The 22,094-nt window shown below is 44.7% G+C and overlaps 1 protein-coding gene across 1 annotated transcript in view; it reads right to left on the reverse strand.

Moving 5' to 3' along the window:
• The window catches only part of LOC144797892 (extracellular calcium-sensing receptor-like), a 59,676-nt gene that overhangs the window by 17,297 nt on the left and 20,285 nt on the right, over positions 1-22,094 (reverse strand). The window contains exon 4 of the mRNA XM_078668695.1: positions 5,246-5,473. Within this exon, the coding sequence (XP_078524821.1) occupies positions 5,246-5,473 (228 nt within the window). The remainder of the gene's footprint in view (positions 1-5,245; positions 5,474-22,094) is intronic.

Genomic DNA, 22,094 nt, shown 5'->3' on the forward strand with positions numbered 1-22,094 from the left:
TAACCAAAGGACAGTCTCATGGAAAACAGCCCCTCTAGAATGACTGCAAATGAAATGGAAACACTGTCTTTGGAGATAAAAAGGAATGTTTGCAGCATGTTTATACTGCTACATACATAACAGAACAACTATATTTTTCATCGCAGAAGAGAGTTCTTCAGTTATGTAAGCTTGAACACACTAAAAATACTATCCTTGGTAATGAAGACATGATTTGATTTTCTTCTTGCAATGGAAGGGTTTTTATTTTGAATGCAAACTATAGGGTCATATTTATGAGGCTGGTTGCGTCATACTTGCAACATGCAACGTGGTGCAAGTGCGACACAACCCAGAAACGAGATTTTTGAAGCCCCGCAAGGCCACTTGCATGGTCCTGAGTGGCCTCAAAAAGTGGAATAACGCAGCACAATGCAAATTGCTCCGTGGCTTTACTCTGCCCTGGGAAGGCATTCCATGGGTGTTGTGTGGGTGTTCCCACACAACTCCCATGCTTTTTGATGCATTCCCAAATTTACCAGAACTGGGTACCTGGGAATAAGCCAAAAAGATATGCCTTGCCAGGAAAGGTGTATTGAGTAGAGATATCTTTATTCCTCCATGTTACTTTCTCTTTCTATGTGGTTTGCATTCCAATGGAGGATTATGCCTAATAGGATTGTTTTTGTGTTGGACGGTGCCCCTCCCTTCACAAAATTCATCTTGCATGCAACACTCGCTCCCTTGCACCATGGTGCAAGGGTGCCTGCATTGGCACTAGGCAGCCACTACGGCACCAGCACAGGGATAAGGACAGGAATGCACTGCATTCTTTTAAACAAAGAACATCTTTCCTCTTTCTCTGTCTTGCAACGCAGCAAGGTGACTTGCAGCGCTTCACAGCAAAATCATAAATATGCCCCTTAGTCATTCTGTTATTCCACAAATACCACACATATAATAGGACTTTCCTCTGCAGATATATGTAGACATTCTACGACAGTTAGTAGTGCCAAGGATGTCACAACTCTGTGACTTTAAAATCAGTGAGGAGGGACATGGATCATTGAAATAAAGGGTTGGAGCCAAATAGCATTTGGAACCTATTCGTCCCATGCAGTAAATTAAGTAAACAGTGTTTTTTTAGAATAAGTTTCAAGCTAAGTTGGCTGTCGATCTATTAAAAAGTTCTGCAAACCTGTGAAATCACATGGTTCTCTAAGATCCATTCTTGAGACTTTTTTAATCTTCGAGGCAGTTACAATTGTTGAGGTCTATTTTATCCACAGCTTGCATTTGTCCAGTTGCCAATTTTATTATAGCCATCAATGGTATTGGAAGCCATGACTAATGAGAGCCTCGAGGTCTGCATGGTACCCTGCTACCATAATGAAACCCAACTAAACATTTTCCACAAAGAGAAATGGCACATTATCCATGAAAGGCTGTGGAGTTGCATCTACACAACATGCCAGCACATGCCAACAGGAGATTTTCAAGGTGGGTGCATAAAGGTCCGCTCAGTCCTTCATCATTATTGCTTGGAAGTGGCAGTCAAGGATCAGGCACAAGTGGAGAAAAGAATGTTCAAGAATGTGCTTGGATAACCCTTACAGAGCAATTTGCCCTGCAAACGAGTCCGCACTCACAACCAGGCAAGTTGTCACCAACATGTATTCAAACAGAAGCAAGCATTTTATTGCAGACGTCTTCCCTTTTTGCTGCCTGCCTGATGCGTTTCAGAGAGTCTGTCTCCTTTCTCAAATGCTCTTCGCATTAAAGTGTCCTGAAACCACAGTTGTCGATTCTCGCTTTGTTTGTTTAATTAGCCTCTGGTGTGCTCAGCCTCAGATGTTCTTTTTCCAGCAAAGCATTCGGGTATTTGCAGTTCATTATCATTTATACCCTCAATTGGGTTTACAACATTTTCACAATTAAAAGGGAAAGACGTACTGAAAGTCCTGTTTCTGTTACTTTTCCATGTACCTGTGTTGCCTGTTGACCTTGCATAATTCAAAGCCATGGTTCCTTCTTTTTTGGAAGGCGCGTCAACTCCACGGCTACCCCTGCCGTGTTTAAACATACTCCAAATTTGTCCTGTAAATGAGTCCGCACTCACAACCAGGTAAGTTGTCCCCAACATTTATTCAAACAGAAGGAAGCATTTTAGTGCAGAGCCCTTTCCTTTTTGCTGCCTGCCTGCCGCGTTTCAGAGAGTCTGTCTCCTTTCTCAAATGCGCTTCGCATTAAAGTGTCCTGAAACCACAGTTGCCGATTCTCACTTTGTTTATTTAATAAGCCTCTGGTGTGCTCAGCCTCAGATGTGTTTTTTCCAGCAAAGCATTCCGGTACTTGCAGTTCATTACCATTTATACCCTCAATTGGGTGTACATCATTTCATATTACATATCCATTGGAAGTTGCTCGAAAAGTGAAGACGCCACACACGGCGTAAGAAATCACCTCTTTATTCTATAGCAGGCAGCAGCACAGACACAGATGACCTCCCAGCGCGTACTTTGTCATCATCGCCATACGCGTTTCAGGAGTATTTCCCTTGATCACTGGCTTTGGCTTATGGTGGAAAACAGCTTTTCAAATCATTTGACACTCGCAGTTTTGTTGGCATAGTCCCACCATTATGGGCGTGTGCATCGGTGCATCTTGGTAACAGTAGTTTCAGGTAAGTAAAATCCATAGTGGAAAACGCTGTACCTTTCCCTCCACAGGTTTAAAAATCAATTGGGTCGCAGTTATGGGCAAATTTGATGTGCTGCTCAGCTTATGCCTGCCAAGGGGGCTACGTCATTCCTGGTGTGCATCTATTGATGAGAACTCATGGACCTGCTTCAGTCTGCAGTGGGGCGTCTTCGTGGCCAGAGCCGGCCACTACATATCCATTTGAAGCTGCTCGAAAAGTGAAGACGCCACACACTACGTAAGAAATCACCTCTTTATTCTTTAGCAGGCAGCAGCACAGAAACAGATGACCTCCCAGCGAGTACTCTGCCGTCATCGCCATACGCGTTTCAGGTGTGATATCCTCAGTGATGTCATTTGAGATGTCATCAGTGATGTCACTGACCATGTCATGAATGATGTAATATGTGACGTCATCAGCAGCGGATTGGGCGGAGGATGAAGTCCACTTGTGTCCTGAGGTCCTCAGGGCACAAGAAGACCTCATCGCTCCACCAGGAGTGCACTAGAAGCTGCGTTTGCATTGTGGTGTAAAAAGGGGCGTGACCTCGGAACACCTCTCCGCAAAGCAGCTCTGTGGTGCTTACTGCAGGTACCTGGTGGGCTAGTTGGCCCCCAGGGACCCTCAGGATTGAAGGTGACTTAATCCCCCAACTTACAACACACCAGGGGGCGTGTTTGCACAGTGGTGCAGGGTGGGGGCAGGGCTGCACACCCCCTCCCGAGGCCGAATTAGGCCCCAGGGACCCCATTCCCCAGGGCATGGCCTTGTTTTAAAAAAAAATGTATTATTATACAGGAGGAGGGCTGTGTGGCCCCCTTCCCTGGGCCACTTTTGGCCCCGGGGACTCTATCCCCCGGAACTGGCCCTTAAGTTGAGGCTGTGGGTGGAGCCCCAATGCCCCCATGGTCCCTGCCGGCTCCCTGCCTCCTGTGGGAGCCAGCATTGCTTTTGGGCAAGGGGAGCTGCTGACATGCAGCTCCCCTTGCCCAAAAGCAAATCTGCTATGCTTTTAGGAAGCGAGAGCAGTTCTTCCTGCTCTCGCTTCCAAAAAGCAAAGCAGGGTTTGCTATGACAGTGTGGGAGCCGTTCTCCCGCTCTGTCTTGGCAAACGGCAATGAACCGGGGGTGGGGACCCCATGACATTGCATGGGCCATCGAGGGCTCCAGGAGGGGGGCTGTGCGGCCCCCCTCCCTTCAAGTACAAAGCCTGGGGAGGTGGTGGTCCCAGGGGCTTGGGGGCCCGTGAGGCCCTCCCATTAATGAAGAATGCACCGGGGAGGTGGCGTCCCCGGGCCCCCGCTAATTAATAAGGCATTAACCCCGGGACCTGCCCCCCCCCCCCCCCGGGGGCGTTTAGAAAAAAAAGCGTTTCATTTTTTTTATTTTTCTGTCTGTATTTGCGAATCCAGTGAGAATTTGACAGTTTTTGTCAAAGAAAAATGCTTGTTTTTGGCCTATTTGTACTGTTTTCTTGTGACTCTGTTACAGAGTCACAAGATGGCTGCCATCACATTTCAGTTTATATTGTTTGCAGCCAATCAGAATTGAGCTCGTGCTCGGGACTGTTCGCGAACCCTCCTCGGTGCTCAGATATCGATATTTTTATTTTTTCAATTTCTAAGCAACTACTTAACGTATTTACACTATTTCAAAAAAGGTCGCTTTCTGAACCAAGAACTACCTTTTTGCCAAATTTGGTGTAATTCCGTTCAGCAGTTCGGGCTGTAGCCTGTAATAAAATTTCCTATGGAAATTAACATGGGTAAAATGCGTTTTGAGACTCCCTTTTTTCTCAGCCCTCGCTTGACGAATCAACCCGAGACAGGAGCCGACCTGAGAAAACCTTCTTTTTGGAAACTGTTGCGAAGATTCCTTAAACGGTGCCAAACATATTGGCACAAGAAAAAATGCTTTTTGAATAGAAACGAGGTCCTAACTATAACTACCTACTGGCGATCACCAGTAGGTATCAGTTATAGTTAGGACCTCGTTTCTATTCAAAAAGCATTTGTTCTTTTATATATATCACCGATGGAGTATGCAGTTCCTTTAGGGTGGTGAAAGAAGAGAAGGAGGCTAGGTTGGTCAACACCCTTACTCAGTAGTGGAGTGTGGGTTTCTCCCAATTTGGGAAGTGGTGCCCTCACACACCCGTTTGGTTGTCATGCTTCATCATGGTCGAAGGTGTCTATATGTGTGTAGTCATCTATAACAGAAATGCAGCACCACAGAAAAATAATAGATTCACAAAACTGCCTAGCTTTCCTGGTGAGCCAAAGCCTTACACAGTATACGCCACAGAGGGGAGCACCTCAGTGGTGGAAAAAGCAACACAAAAGAGGATGGGTTATGTAAGCCAAATTATAAGCAATTATCACCGATAATTTATAACTTGAGTTGTGGCTAGGAATCTACTAGTCAACAACTGCTAAAGCGAAGAGCCATTTTCTTTGCTCAATGAAATTTGCCAGGATTTTCTGTCAACCCTTACAACCACCTTTTCTATTATACAAACATCAAAACAGAAGCTTAAACCACTTCATAAAATGTGTATAATTCTACCTTTGTGTCTCCTCCAATCCACCGGACAGAACTGGTATTAATATTGAGGGTCTCTCCGGGAGGGGCACTTGAGTCATATGCGCCCACCTTCACAGGTCTGAGGGTGCCCTTGTGACTTAATTGCCAGTTTAAAATATCATACTGTGCAGGTGGATTTCCGTGCTCATCAAAGAAGGCCCCTCTGCCAACATTTTCTTTCAAGCTCACATTTTTTATATAACGAAGAAGCTGGAGGATGGCAGAACATAAGAGACATTCATTGCAAATTTACTGTTTCATTTGGGTTTATATTCATGAAACAATCCCATTGTTTAGATTGTACTAGAGCAAGCCACTCACTCACATCTAGGAGCACTGGACTGATTAAGTGCCTTGAAACTTGACCACCCCAATCTTATTCACAGATTTGTATTGTGGCACCATCTATGTGGTTCCAAACATCCTAAGTCCAAGACCGGGCAAGGTAAAATGATAAACTCTTATGTGGAACTCACAGGGTTTGATGTATTCCCTTCAATTCGAATAGGCTTTGTCAAAGCGGTCTAATAAACTCATGAAAAGAAAATATTTAACATCCTAGCTCATATTTGACAGAATATTTAACCTATGTTGTAGCTCCTCACAATGAGATAATAAAACATTTCCAAAACAACATAACAGCTAATATCTATGGTTTTAATTTGTCCATCGTTTGAATGTAATAATGTCTTCATAATTCAGAGTGGATATAACTTATTGAAGCATGATAAATTAATGTAGAGGATAAATGCATTGGTATATAAATAATAAAACAATATCACTAGTCTGTTACAGTATGCTGTACACGATACAAACATTTGAGCCCATTTAGATCTTAATGGTAGACCAATAACATTTGTGCCAGATCTCAGTTGCTATATTACACTGACTACCCTGGGGCACAACAGGTGTGTGGGTCTGCTTTCTGCACCTCTGTAGCACTTTCCTACTGAAGAAGTGCCTGCCGATGCTTCTACCACCTCTGGTGCCATACAGATTGCAGTTGCTTGCACCACTTCAATCCCAAGGGGAATTTTCCTGCTTAACATCAGGACATGGTCCCAAGCAAATGAGGGCACGCTTTCTCTCTCCACCATTCATGGATGAAGAGACAAACGAGCTATTGGAGGGAGCATTGACTCAGTGCGCCCATAGCATTTGGTCTCTTTATTCAATTATGAAATTAGATAAATCTGTTTACAGCAATATCAAGAAAAAAATGGTTAGAATGGTATTCAGACAAAATATGTAAAAAAATATAGTGGGACAGAAATATGTTGTACAAAATATTGTGATCTCAAAATAGTGTGGTATGTAATGTCCAAGTCAGAAATATCGAAATATGGTGTTGAATTAAATATCAATATTAAAAATATCCTTATATATAATATAGATTTTTTTGTTAAAAACAGTTTGCAATAATATGTTTTTTCTATGATTTTATTTATACTAAAATGATAGAAGATTTTTTTCTGTTAATTATTTTTTTTAGTTGTGGGTAGGGTTTTTAGGGGACAATGGTGAGAAGTAATTTTTTTTTCGAAATATGTCCAATATTTCAATTTAAAAACATTAATAAGAAACATTAGATTGAATTTGAAGACATTTAGGTGAAGGATGTTGAGATTATAGGGGATAATGCAGGGGAGTAATTAAAAAATTGTAAAGAATTTGCGTAATTACATTTAAAATAAAAAATAAAAAGAGTGGAATGTTGAGTCACAAGGGCAGACAGTGGGGAGCATTTTAACATATTTAGGGGCTCATTAGGATGGCGGTTTTTCTGCATCCTCTGGGCCGGCGGAATCCACCGCCGGCCCGGAGGATGCGGAAAAACCGCAGCGGACCCACCAAAGACCCACCGCCACATTAGGATGGCTGGTGGGTCCTGGTTTCCGTCCGCAGCTTTTCCGCCGCGGTTGGCTTACAACCGCGGCGGAAAAGCTGTAATATGGTGACGGTGTCTCTCAGACACCGTCCACCATATTAGGATGCACAGAAAGAAATGCTTTTACACGGCGGATATTCCGCCGTGTAAAAGCATACGGAGCTTCACTGCGGGGGCCCGTTGCGGGCCCCCTGGGTGAAGGGGGTGTGGGGGGTGCACGTGGGGGGTACCTATGGTACCCCCCTGCATATGTATGCAGCAAGCGGCAGGCACCGCGCGGTGCCTGCTGCTTGCTGCATACATATGCAATGTATGCTTTTTTAACATTGCGGCGGGTGCAGCTTGAAGCTGCACCCGCCGCAATGTTAAATATCCAGGATGTGACGGCCAGGGTGGCGGTCACATCCTAATTTGCACGGAGGGACCGCCGCAGCCCATGCGGACGGTCCCTCCTACTCTAGGGTGGCGGACGGACGCAAGTCCGTCCGCCATCCTAATGAGCCCCTTAGTTTGAATTACATTTTTTATTAAAATTAAAAAAAATTGTATTGCCATGTTGGGCTATAGGAGACAATGTTGGGGGGTATTTATAAATATTAGATTGTTTAAAAAAAGGTTTTTACATTATATTCAGAAATGTTTAAAAAGTTAGTGGTGAGATGTAGAGTTATAAGATAAATGGTGGGTCATTTTAACAATTGTATAATTTATTCAAGAAAAAGTAAAAATGTAGAGAGAGAGAACAATATTAGTTGCGAGATGTATATTTTTAGAGAAAAGGGTGGGGATAGTGAACAAAATAAAAATATGGTATTTATTTGGATAATTATATTATATGCATTTACATTAATTGAGTAGTAATATGAAAAATTATAATGGAAAATGTTGGGGGTATTTTAAAAATGTTTATACATTTTTATATATTTTTTAAATTTGTTTAAGTAGTTTGGTGGATTACTTTATGTTATTAACTGCTGGGAAATATAATTAAAAAAGGACATTTTATTTATAATTTTGAATTAAAAAAATATTTCAAAATTTACAAAAGTAGTTTTGGTTTTTGGGGAGGACAGGATTATTAATAGATTTAATTTACATTTTATAATTTGTTTTAATCTGTATAAATAGGAAATATGAAAGATAATATAAATGACATTATTAGTGTTTTGTGATTATGACATTTCCTTTAAAAACATTTTATGTTTTTAAAATGTGTATATTATATTTCTTTAAATAAAATATACATTTTTCGGAGTTGCTGTTTTATTTGTATAAATAACTCATATTTTGTTTTTTAAAGAATTTATATTATTTTATAATTTTAAGTATATGTATTTTGTGATGTATTTTGTCACTTATGATTATATTTGAATTGTTACACGTAATTTATATATAAATATTTGATTAATCGTGACAAATATTTTAATATTTACATTTTTATAAATCTTTAAAAAAATATTGATCACATTTATTATAATATATATTAATTTTTCTATTAGTCATTAGCTAAAACCTTGCGATATGGGGAATTGGCAAAATGGGAATGTGCAACATTTGTGCTTGTGCTCTAATCAGCCTGTCATCAGATGCCAGGCATAATGAAACTTTTAAATCGTGATTGATTATGGAAAATAACTTGACATCCAAATATCAACAAAAAGTTCACCAGAAGTCTATCCCCCTTCACAGATCACAGCCATGATCAATTGAGGATTGTCCTAATACGTCATGGACAAACAAGAAAAAAAGTAATGTGACAGGAAACTTGGAAATACAATATTTTTTCTTTAGATAAAAAATAAACCTCTACATATCACAGGTGACAACCAAATAGATAAAGATGAATCAATGCATTCTGTGTAAAATGTTAAGTCCTGAAGAAGGTGGGGTAAACCAGTATATACCACCAAAACACTGCGTTAACAACTTAGGATCTAACTTTTTACTGCTCATGAAATTTGTGTAATGATTACTTTGGATATATTTCATGTTGTCTATGGAATTTGTGGTATAGGTAATTGTGGGATCACAAAACCATTGCTGTATTAGGTATGCAAATGTGATTGAGATTAGTTTAGAAACTTTATGTCCCCCCCTGTGCGCATGATCACAAGTTTGTGCATGGAATGGACCACTGTGGGAAGATCCCAAATAAGCCCACCAGCCAGGAGTTACACTCGTAATCTGGCAGGCAGTCCAACCATGAGTTTGGCAGTGGTGGAGCAGTATACTCAAGGTGAGGTGATCAGAGCCCGGTACACTGCTAAACACTGTGCCCCTGTTGCCGCAGCTGCTTACAATATGTTGGTTGTTGTCTTTCGAAGCACAGTGTGTGCACATTCCACTTGCAATATGAAGGTTAGTGCCTTTCAATCACAGTGTATGCTTGCACCACTGTTCCACTGTTCCCTGTCTCAGCACAAGATAGTACAGCCAAAAGCGATGAAAATCACACGCTGAAGAAAAATTGCCTGTTACAGCACCAAAAATCTTCCATATCCCCACCTTGCTCCCTGCTCCAAAACACCTCAATGTTTAGGCTTCCTGAGGAGCAAACACCTTCCGATAGCTCCAGATGGCAGTTTCTGGAAGGGGGGTGCAGAGGAGAGTGCTCTGTTAAGCGCACTAGCCTTGCAGCTAGATATGTGTCTCTCAGGCACTCTCATATACTTCCTCACACTGTCTCATTCATTGTCAAACTAACTGTCTCACTCTCACTGTCTCATACAGCATCACTCACACTGTCTCACTAATGGAAACTTTTCACTTACATGCTCACACTCTGTCTCACTTGCATCCTCCTCACTGTCTCACTCATATATTCCCACACTGCATCACTCATATACTCACACACTGTACAACTCACATTCTTACAGAGTCGCACTCACTGTGTCACTCACATACTTAGGGCCCCATTAGGATGGCGGGCAGATCACCCCCGCCGGGCCAGCGGTGGATGGGGGGTCCGCGGCGGAGGCGATCTGGAAAGGCGGAGGGAAAGACCGTCCGCCACTTTTCTGCCCGGTCGACAAGTCGACCGGGCGGAAAAGGGTTCAATATGGTGGCAGTGTCTGTTAGACACAGCCAGCCATATTTGGATGTGGGCTGGAACATGCCTTCCCGTGGCAGCATTGCCGCCACGGAAAGGCATGCGGAGTCTGCTTGCAGGGGCCCATTGCGGGCCCCCAGGGACTCCAGGGGATGGGGGGTGCACATGGGGGGTACCCCACTGTAGTTCCATGCACAACATGGCAGGCACCACGCAGTGCCTACCATGTTGTGCATGGAATGCATGTCATGCCTTCCTGGCATTGTGGCGGTCGGTCTGAGAGCACCGCCTGCCGCAATGTCAGGAATGCAGGATGCGCCCACCTGTGTGGCGGGCGCATCTTAATGTATGCACCAGGACCCCCGCAACGATGGTGGGAGGTCCCATTCCGCGTTAGGATGGCGGGCGGACAAAGTCTGCCCGCCATCCTAATGACCCCCTTAGTCTCATTTGCACACTGTCTCCCTCACATACTCACACATAATTTTACTCACAGTGGCAGGCACATGCTTACTCACTCCCACATTCACTCTCACTCACTCTCACTCATTCACTTACAGACACACACACATAATATCTCATCCCTTCACATGCACATGGTGTTTGAAATAATGTTTTACTTACCCACCAGCTGCCTGAATGGATCTTGCTTCAGCTCCATTAACCCTCTAGGCAGGCACCCAGCTCCCTTCTGGCGGGAGTTCTGTCTCAATTACTTAAGAAGGACACTGAAAGTGGAAGACCGTGCAGTAAATGAACATGGGCCCAATGCCATAGGGCTTATGCTGATGTACTACACAGGATCCAGCTTTCAGCCTCTTCCATTTCCACCCCAGGGTTTCCTAACTTGTCAGACAAGTTGGAGCAACAGGAGGACTGATGGGTAGCCCCAGGGCTGAAGAATAGTGCCATGGCTACTTTAGCAGTAACTATGCAGCGCATCACAAAGAGGAAGTCCCTGGGGTGATACAGAGCCCTGAAGCTAGGGATAGGCTTTGCCAGTCCTGTGAAATCTGTCTTTTTGCTGGTTCAGGCAATGTCTCTTGCATGCACCAGGCCATCAGGCTGATTTTCTCGTTTCAGGCAAATTTACCCTCAAGGGTCACTTCCCCACTCGTGGTGGCTAAAGCACATTGTTTTAACAAAGCAATCTGCTTGGGAGAGATGTGGAGGCAGTTGAAGACAGGATGGATATTCAGGAAAAGGCAAGAGGAAATCGATTTTAGATGAAATACAGGTATAGTTGCCAAACACTCTTTGACATAAAGGCAGATTAGATGATAACGTTTCAGCTGGCGCTTTACCAGACATTATCCAAATCATTAAGACGTATACTTAGCGAGTTAAGCATTCATTATGGTTGAAAACTTCCATCAAGGGATTCTGCTGACACCTAAACCAAGAGTCTGAAGTTAATTTTTAGTTTGGAGGAAAAATCAAGCCTTCTCACACATGAAGGGAAGCTAAGCCGCTGTAAACCATTCGCTAGTGAAAGCCTAACATCTGAGTGGGACCGCAGCCACTGTATGGTGCCCCCTGGATGAAAAATGGCATAGCCTCACCCTAGCACCTTATCCAGTGTAAAACTGAGAGGGGGAATTCTTCAAGTTCAATCATGGGACAATTGTGAATTTCTGAGGATCAAGATACTGTAATGCCCACAAATCAAACCAGCTACTGGCCAGTTCAAGGTACTGACGGGCCTATTAGGATGGTGGGCGGACCTGGGTCCGCCCCCCATCCTCGCAGTGTTGGGACCGGCTGCCAGACATGTGGTGGTCCCGCACCGCCAATTAGGATGCGACAGCCACCCTGGCGGTCGCATTCCGAATTGTAACATTGCGGTGGATGCTGCTTACAGCAGCACACGCCGTGATGCCAAAATTGCATGCCTGGCATTTCCCTGCACCATGTGGCAGGCACCACACAATAAAAAGTTTTTTCTATGATTGAATTCTAGACTGTACGAGTGCTCTATATAGATGAGAGTTTAGTCCCTCACTGTATTTCCAACAAAGTTGAAATAAGTTGAGCAGTATTGACAATTGTTTTGTTGATAAAAATTGCATGCCAGGCATTTCCCTGCACCATGTGGCAGGCACCACACAGTGCCTGCTACTTGGTGGAGGGAACTGCAGGGGGATACCCTGGGTACCCCCCAAGTGCTTCCCCACATCCCCCACCCGTGGGCTGGGCCCCCAAAAGCCAATGCCCGCCAGCCCTTCCATGGCAGCATCGCCACCATGGAAGGGCCTGTATGCCCCCCACATCGTGATATAGCTGGTGGTGCCTGCTAGGCACTGCCACCATATTAAAGGCCCAGCACCCCCCGGCCTGCAATCGGAACGATTGCCGACAGGGGGATAAGTGGCGGACGGACTTTGCATCTGATGCGATTACCCCCGCCATCATAATATCGCGTTTTTTTTCTTCAAAGTACGATGGTGTAACGGTCGCCACCGCTGGCTCGGCGGTGGCGATCATTATGCCATCGTAATGAGCCCCTAAGTATCAAATAGGGGCAGAAGTTACCAGGACTGCACACTGCTTTTCACACTTTTCACAACTTTGTTGTGAAGAATGATGACATTCATGGCTAGGTTAAAAAAGACATGTAAATGCTATTAAAGGCACAAACGTCAACTTGCAAAGCTGACACGAGATGAGGTAAGGCATAATTTTCAACATCTCAAAAACAATTTATTGGTAAAAGACAGATATTGAAGGGAACCATGATATTGAGAAGAAAAGAAAGAGAATGAATCATGCAAAGGATATGGCATTGTTGACACCTGCATGATGTAATTTCTCAATATCTTGAATTTTGTAGCCTGTAACCTACTCTGTGTGCATGGAAGTCGTCATCTTGTTTGTTACATGTAACACTGTGTCTTCTATTGGCGTAGCAAAGAAGGTGATAACATAAAAAGAGACGTAATGCCTTCATCCAGGTTTGCATCAGAATTCCACCATATTTATGAATGCTGTACCCTCTATTTAACCTCAGTTGAGACACTGGCTATCGAGAACAAAACTAAACAAGCTTTCATGCTACCTTGTTACTATAACCTTTGAGATTAATTAAGTTTAATATCAGACAGCACATTGCAATAGCAGTAGTGGACGTTTTCTGCACTTTTGTGACTTTCTGATTGATATTTTTTCCCTCCCAAGTGTATTACAGTTTATCTTCCCCCACAGAGGAGCTATGAATCTAGGACCTGCAGGTGGAACTGCAAACCAGTTGACCTGAACCAAACTTAAAAAGTCTGAATTAACATCTGTACCATAAGAGAATCTAAGACATGGAAGAGACAAAGATGGATTGTGTCCTCTGGACAGCTCACATAGTCCCTTTCATGTCATTCTGCACATTCAATGAACACCTGGCACAAGAAATGTATATTCATGACCAAGTTGGGAAGAGGGAGTGTTGCCTCAAGATGGTGAAAGCTCCCCAACTCAAGGTTACCTTTAGGGTTTCTTTCCTTTCACACAAGTCCCATTGTGTGTGAACAGCTAGCTATGATTTTAAATGTTTGTAGCATTGCCATGTGACATATGGTTGTTGAGATATTGAGGCTCAAAAGATATGCCACATCTAAAGCCAAAACCATGCTAATGCTAATCCTTGTTAATGGTCAGAGTCCAGTGAGTAATGTGGGGACCCCAGAAAATTGTAACCAAAGACATATGATTCTGACATTAAAACCACTCATGAAGTGATATTACTTCCCTGGTGTATGTTACTGCACTGGGACCAGTTTAAAATATCTACTGGCACCCTGGATTGTTTCTAGTAAATGCTGATCACCAGGACTGGAACCTAGATGCCCCAGAATACCAGGCAACCCATTGACATGACCAGTTTCCCTTGCTATATAGTAGGTCCTTTTCCTTGAGTTGGGATCTCCAATTCAGGTCTGTCTGGAATGGTGTTGGGGAAGCCATGACCTATGCTTTTGAATTATCTTATGTATCAGAAGGCAACCACAGAGTGAAGCTTCACTGAACTCTTTATCATAATTCACTGCACATTAGTACTACTCTGTTGCTTGCCAGCTAGTCATTAGTTTCATGATTTATTTTTGCATTACCTCAAATGTAAACTCCCCCTGATGACTTTGCATTGCAGTCCTTCGCTTGATCATTGCGTACTATTCAGATGTTTCTATCAGAACACAAGCCTCTGAATATGACATATACAGTAATAGCTTAGAATCTTGGAGCTGCTATTCTTGTTCTATGAGCTACATCTTTGTATGTATGAATGTATGTATGCAACTCTATAACTTTAACCTAGTCAAACACAGCAGAGTTCTGTACATGGTCAGAATCCAGCATAAAATTAACAAATGATAGGAGAGGTAGCTGGTTTGTGGACTAACAAGGCTTTGCGATGTAGTGTTCCTAAAGAAGGTGTGCTACATTAGAACATAGCTCTGTGATGTTTTGGTTTTTATATTCATTTACTGGAGAGGAACTTATAAGAAATATTAATAGTCTGGCTGGCCATTGAAGTCATCTGAGGACAAGTAAGTGCTTTGAAACATTGCTGTTTATGCATTCACCCTAGGAGCTGCAGTAACATGTCAGTTCATATTTTGGACACATAAGGAGCTCGATCTGTCTCATCTTTTCTATTCTGCCTCATTGTACCGCCCTAAAGTCCTCCATCTAAATAAGGGAGCATGCCTTAAGTAAGATAGCGCTGAGTGGATTGTTTTTTATGTGTGAATACTGTGTCATAATGGACCTGAGATCCAAACCATTACCATCAGCTGGAGCAAAAAAAAACATGGACTGCTTATCCAAATGCCTTGTCAAGAGTCAGAAGAGCTAAATACATTGTTGATAATTTCAATTGGAGTGCAGTGCTAATAATGTATATAGCACTTCATACCAAGGTTTTCAAGTCTCTTAGTGTTTGTAGTAAGAAATTATACACTTATTGGAATAATGCTACTCCATGTAATAGACTCTGATGGAGCATGGAATACTTAGTTGGTTTAGCTACTGTTCAAACTTGTAACATGCTGTTCAGAGTAAATGGCAGTGGTGAGCATTTAAATCACTGCACCATCTTGCGGGCATATAGTGCTTAGGGCGATGTGAACACCAGAGGTAAATAGCAGTAAGCACTATGGGTTCTGTTCTGTTAATGTGCTACCTCAGGTCATGTAGGTAAGGCTTCAAAGGAAATTAAAAGGCAATAGGACTGGTGTTGAGTGCCAGCCTTTTTGCCTTCGCAAAGCTTACTTTTTAGGTCATGAGTTTTGCAAAATCTTATTGTTGGAGGACCTGCAGGACCTTCTAAATCTAAACATAAAGTGGCTAAAAGCAAACATTTTTTTTGGTCTAAAAAGCACCCATTGACATGGTAGTTACTGGTACTGAAGGGACATATTTTTATTTGTGGATGTGCTCCCTGGGAACAGGAGGAATGTGGTCACTCACAGGTATAGTAGCCAATGGCTGAATTGGGCCGGCCCATTGACCCATGCTTTATACTGTATTGGTTGAACTGAAGAAAAATGTGAACGCCAGAATAGCAGACTAATGGGTGACGGGTCCTCGATGAAAGCACCTATAAGTAAGTATATTATATATATACAAAAGTATAATAAAATGAAAGATTATTGGCAAATACCAATCCCTTAGAGAATTATTATGCAGAAGAAAAAAAGGCATTTCACAATTATATAAATTTTTCTAACATTTGCGGTTTTTGTGAAATAAAACAAAGCTTGAAATGTGGTGTTATTCAAATATTATATTTTATTCCATAAGTTAGTGTTTGAAGGTCTTGTCGGAGATGTATTGTTACCCTTCCTCTCCACAGACTTTTGTTTTATTTACAATGTTAGGGAAGAGAGAGACCCATGTGGAGTGAGTGAGGTCATTGCTGCTGAGATCTTGTTAAGAAGTATATCTTAAGCTAAAGAGAAAGTGCACTAAAGCATCAAGTGCACTGGGTGTGTGAAGACACAAGAGTTATGATAGGCATAACATCATTTATGTAATAATGCACAAAAAAAACTAAATCATAATTCTCCATTTTCACAAATTTCCTAACCACTATCCAAAATACATGAATGTGAGAAATTGGGTTATTGATTGAGAGGGGATGTTCCACAAAAGTCACTAAAATAAACGGTGCTCAACCCTCTGGTGTCTTGGAACAAAAGCTGTCACATTTAACTTAGAGGCCCTCTGTTAAGTATTTATGCAGCACATAAGCAGTAATAAAGTGAGGCAAGACCATGGCAGAGTCTAACATTAAGGCTGAACAAAATGGGGGGTGGTTCAGATACACACGGTGGATTGGGCCCAGTCTCAGTTTACCTTTGAAACTAGAAGAAATTTCAAAGGAAAAATGTCTGAGAAGGTAAAGTTCAGCACAGCAAGGCAGTCAGCAAAGTTGCAGTGAAGATTTCTACTTACAGACTTAATCAGTATTTTGGGAAGTTGAAATCTCCACCCGGATGAAACTGCAGGCTGTAGCTGACAAGGGCTACATAAGTCCAAATACCCTTCTAAAGAAAAGCAACTGACTAGCATGTGCCGCTGTGGATTAGAACGTAGCAGGAGCTGAACGGCGATGCCCCTTGAGCGGATCGTCAGGCAAGTAGTTCCTGGTCTCCTGTCGGTTTTCAGAGCACTGTTTCCCAAATTTTAGTGTAACTCTGTTTGGGAACCATTAACTCAACTTCCAAGGGTCCAGGATTGGGTGGGCATTGCTTGGAGGGTAGCACTCACCTAATGCATGGTCCAGGTGCAAATTAGAAGTCACTGGAGTTTTTTTGTTCCGGTAGCTTAGAACAAGAGGCCAGTCAACTAGCCCTTGGAGTCATTCTGGTAGTCCTGGGTTGTTACAGCAAGGCATTCTTCAAGGAGTAGAACAGTCCTCCTCTCAGGGCAACAGGCAGGCTTGCATCAGCAAGGCAGTTCTCTAGCAGCAGCAGGGAAGTCCTCGGAAGTACAAAGAAAGCCTTCCGAGGGTCCTCCACAGGCCAAGGAGTGAACTGAAGAGTGGTTCTGAGGGTCCTATTTTTATACCTAGTTCCAGCTTTGAAGTAAAAGAAAACTCTAGTTTTTTCCCCGAACAGTTATTTCTGGAATGTCCTTCCTTCTTCTTGCCAAGTCTCCAAGAGGTCTATGGCAACAAACGCCTGGTGTGAATTGACAGTTTAAAACTGCAGACAGGCTGCAGTGGCAGGCCTGTGAAATGGTTTAAAGACTGAGTGTCTCAGTACATGCTGCAGGCCCCCTAGTAGAATTTATTTTTCAGGCCCTGTGCACATGTTTTACCACTTTATTATGTACTTACAAGTAAATGTAATGCACCAATTGGATGTAGGCCAGTTTCACCATGTTTAAGGAGTGAGCACAAGCACTTTAGTACAGGTTTTCTCCAGCAGTACCCATATGACGAGGAAGAGGAGGAGGGCAGCCCGGGGAAGCAGCGGCAAAGAGGTAAGTGGTTTTTAGTTTTTTTTAATTACTGGTAACTTAAATCTTAATAAGGGGGTGGATGCGGGTGTTGTAGCGGAGCTCCACAGAGTTCCATGGAGTTTGTTTCCAACTCCATGGCCCACCGAGTAGCCCCGCTACACATACTAAGCCTGGGTTACTTAAGGCTACATTTCTGCTAAATAAATATCATATACATACATATGTAAGCCAGTAACCAATAAAAGGAAGCTGCTTTCTGCCCTTGTTGCAGAAGGTGTCTCCCCTCCTGTTTCCTATCTGCTGCAGTGCTAGAGAGTGCCTGAAGACCGCCTCCCACCACAAAACTAAGCTGGCTGGCTGGACCTGGTCGGACCGACTGCAATTTCCAGCAGCCCCAGAGACGGGGACAGCCGCTATTCACTGTTTCGTGCCTCCCAGCACAGGAAAAAGATCACCTGCGACTCATGCATCAATGGAGGCTGCCTTCCACCCTTTGTTGCAGAAGGTGTCTCCCCTCCTGTTTCCTGCCAGTTCCAGTGATCGAGAGTGCCTGAAGACCCCTACCACCACTCAACTATGCCAGCCAGCCGGACTTGGCCAGACCGACTGCAATTCCCTGCATCCCTGGAGGCGGGGCCAGCTGCTAGTCACTATTTCACAACTCCCGGCGTAGGATAAAGATTGCCTCCGGCTCCCACATTGTGGGACATGATCTGGAATAGCCCAGGCAAAGCTCGGGCCGAGGGTCAGCCCATCTGAACCAGTCAGAGTCCAGAGGAGGCTGGGCGGGGCAACCTCTCTTTCTCCTGTTCCTCTGGACTAAGGTATTGTACCCTCCTGCCTGAGTCCTGCACTGCCTGCTGCCCCTATGCTGCCGCCGTCCCTATGCTGCCTGCTGCCCCTGAACTGCCAGCTACCCCGGCACTGCCTGCTGACCCTGCGCCTATGCTACCTGCTTACCTTGCCCTGACTGTCACCCAGCACTGCCTAGAGCCCCTGTACCTGTCATGCCTCCTGCCCTAGCACTGCCTGATGGCCCTCTCCCTACACTGCCTGCTGCCCCTTTGCTATCTGCTGCCCCTTTGCTGCCTCCTGCTCTTCCACTGCCTGCTTCCCCTGTCCTTGTGCTGTTTAAGTTCCCTGTGCTGCATGCTGTCCATGTGCTACCTACTGCCCCTGTGCTGCTTGCTGCCACTGCTCTGCCCTCTGTTCCGGTGCTTCCCGCACTTGGACCATCCCCAGGAACCCTAATGAAGGCTTCTGCAAGACCACGCAGTGGTCGTACTCAACAGGTAAGTCACCAACGCACCACCGGTTGGACAACATCCAGCACCAGGACTCCTGGCCCTCCCACCACCTGGCAGTACAGTGCCAAGGAACTCCTGGACCTGGACCGCAGATGCTGAATCAGCTGCATCTCCTCCTCCCCACGATCCACCAAAGGACCTTTCACCTGCCGACACAGCCACTTCTCCTGCTACACAACCTATGAAAGATCCCGCACCACTTCTGTCCACAGGACAAAGAATAATCCACAACCGCTCCATTGTATCCTCCCCAACACCCGCTCTCTCTGCAAACACGCCACGTAAATCTGGGACAGAATCACCACCCTCCCCATGGACTTTGCCTTCATCACTGAAGCATGGCTCAATCCCTCCTCAAAACCCAACATCACCACTGCCCCCCCGAAGGCTACAAGATGATACACCAAGACCGTGTTAACAAACAAGGTGGAGGCGTCTTTATTATCTTCAAGGAAACCATCAGATGCACTGTCCCCAACAATGAACCCTCACCTCTCATGGAACACATCAACTTCCTACTGCAAATTAACACAAAAACTAATAAGAGGCACCCTCACCTACAGACCCCTGGGACCCAGAGCAGCATTCTGCGACACAATCTACAGCCTCATCTGTCCCTAGCAATCGACTTTTACCACTATGTCCTACTAGGTAACCTCAACTTCCAAATCAACACCACCTCCATTGCCCTCCTGAAGAACCACAACATTGGCCTCACCCAACTGATCACCACACCCACGCACAAAGCCAGACACACACTCAACCCCATTTTCACCTCCACTGACAGAATCAAATTCAGCCATACAACAATGCTCACCTGGCCTGACCACACCATCATACACTTCACCATCACTGATGCCCAGCACACCATCACCAGGCATTAGATCTCCTCTCACCGCAGCTGGAGCAAGGTCATGGACACTCACTGGTCATAGGCCTCCACAACCTCTCAACTCAAAGCCTCAATAGACCTCAACGAGGCCGCCCTGAACGTTGCCACCTGGATCATCAACTTGCTGACAGAGACACCCCTACTGAAACCTGCAAAATCCAACAAGATCCCCAAACATGCCTGCTGGTACACCCCTGAACTCAGGACCACCAACCGCAACTGCCATCAACTGGAAAAATGATGTTCCTACCTAGCTCACATAAGCCCTTGCTTGAATCCAGTGGCAAAGTGAGCAAGGGACTCATGTCTGAGCATACCCTGCCACACTTATGGCAGCCAAAAGCGGTACAAAAGGGGGTGGTGATGGACGGAGCATCTGAATCAATCAAACACTCACACCCAGTCAAAATATCTGGGTTTGATCCATCACCGTTCTTTAGCCCACTCTGCCACCCCAGTTCAAACATGCCTATATGCAAATCAGTCTGACCCTGTGCCTCATGGCAACAGTCCAGCCCGAACTGCCAAGCCATGTCTTCCATGGACCACCCCCTTTTGTACCACTTTTGGCCGCCATAAGTGTGGCAGGGTATGCTCAGAAGTGAGTCCCTTGCTCACTTTTCCACTGGATTCAAGCAAGCCGGGCTGAAGACGGCTGGAATGCCAGAAACCGGTCCTCGGAAGCTTGTTTCCGGTCCAGGGAAGACATGGCTTGGCAGTTCGGGCTGGACTGTTCCCATGAGGCACAGGGTCAGACTGATTTGCATATAGCCATGTCTGAACTGGGGTGGCAGTGTGGGCTAAAGAACGGTGATCGTTCAAACCCAGATCTTTTGACTGGCTGTGAGTGTTTGATTGATTCAGATGCTCCGTCCACCACCACCCCCTTTTGTACCGCTTTTGGCCGCCATAAGTGTGGCAGGGTATGCTCAGATGTGAGTCCCTTGCTCACTTTGCCACTGGATTCAAGCAAGCCGGGCTGAAGACGGCTGGAATGCCAGAAACCGGTCCTCGGAAGCTTGTTTCCGGTCCAGGGAAGACATGGCTTGGCAGTTCGGGCTGGACTGTTCCCATGAGGCACAGGGTCAGACTGATTTGCATATAGCCATGTCTGAACTGGGGTGGCAGAGTGGGCTAAAGAACGGTGATGGATCAAACCCAGATCTTTTGACTGGGTGTGAGTATTTGATTGATTCAGATGCTCCGTCCATCACCAACCCCTTTTGTTCCATCCACGACAGGCATCCACCGACCCCTAACCCCACCACCTCTTCAACAACGCAACAAACCCAATCAACATGCAACTCACCAGCATCCTCAACACCTCCATCTCCACAGCAACCTTCCCGGACAGATGGAAACAGGCAGACATCAGACCCCTCCTAAAGAAAGCCTCAGCTGACCACTAAAGATTTGAAAAATTATCGACCGATCTTCCTGCTCCCCTACGTGACCAAAATTCTCAAGAAAGCCATCAACCAGCAGCTCACCAAAGTCTTGGAACAAAACCACCTACTGGACGCCACTTAATCAGGATTCCATGCCAACCAAAGCACTGAGACTGTGCTGATTACCACCACAGACAACATCAGAACCCTTCTTGACCATGGAGAAACTGTGGCCCTGATCCTCCTCATCCTCTCTGCAACCTTCGACACAGTCTCCCAAAACACCCTCATCAACAGTCTCCAAGACAAAGATATACAGCAAGATGCTCTCACCTCCTTCCTTGCAGGATGCACACCGAGCATCTGACTGCCTTCCTTCATCTTCGCACCCAAAGATATCATATGTGGTGTACCACAAGGATCATCCCTCAACCCCACCCTGTTCAACATCTACATGACCCCCTTCACAAACATTCTCAGATCCCACAGACTCAACATAATCTCCCATCAACATGACACTCAAGTGATCCTCTCACTCACTGAGGGCCCTTCCAATGCCAAAACCAAATTCTGCAAAGCCCTGACCAACATAGCCAAATGGATGAGAGACAACTGCCTCCAACTCAACTTTGACAAAACTGAAGTACTGATCATCGGAAAGAACACCTCCACATGAAACCACAGCTGGTGGCCTGCAGAACGCAGACCAACACCCACACCAACTGACCACGCACGCAACCTAGACAGCCAACTGAAAATGAAATGACAAGTTAATGCTGTCACCTCCTCCTGCTTCCACTCACTTCTCCTGCTCCACAGAGTCTTCAGATGGATTCCCAACCAACACCAGAA

This window comes from Lissotriton helveticus, chromosome 12, assembly GCF_964261635.1.
Source record: "Lissotriton helveticus chromosome 12, aLisHel1.1, whole genome shotgun sequence".
NCBI classification, from domain to species: Eukaryota; Metazoa; Chordata; class Amphibia; order Caudata; family Salamandridae; genus Lissotriton; species Lissotriton helveticus.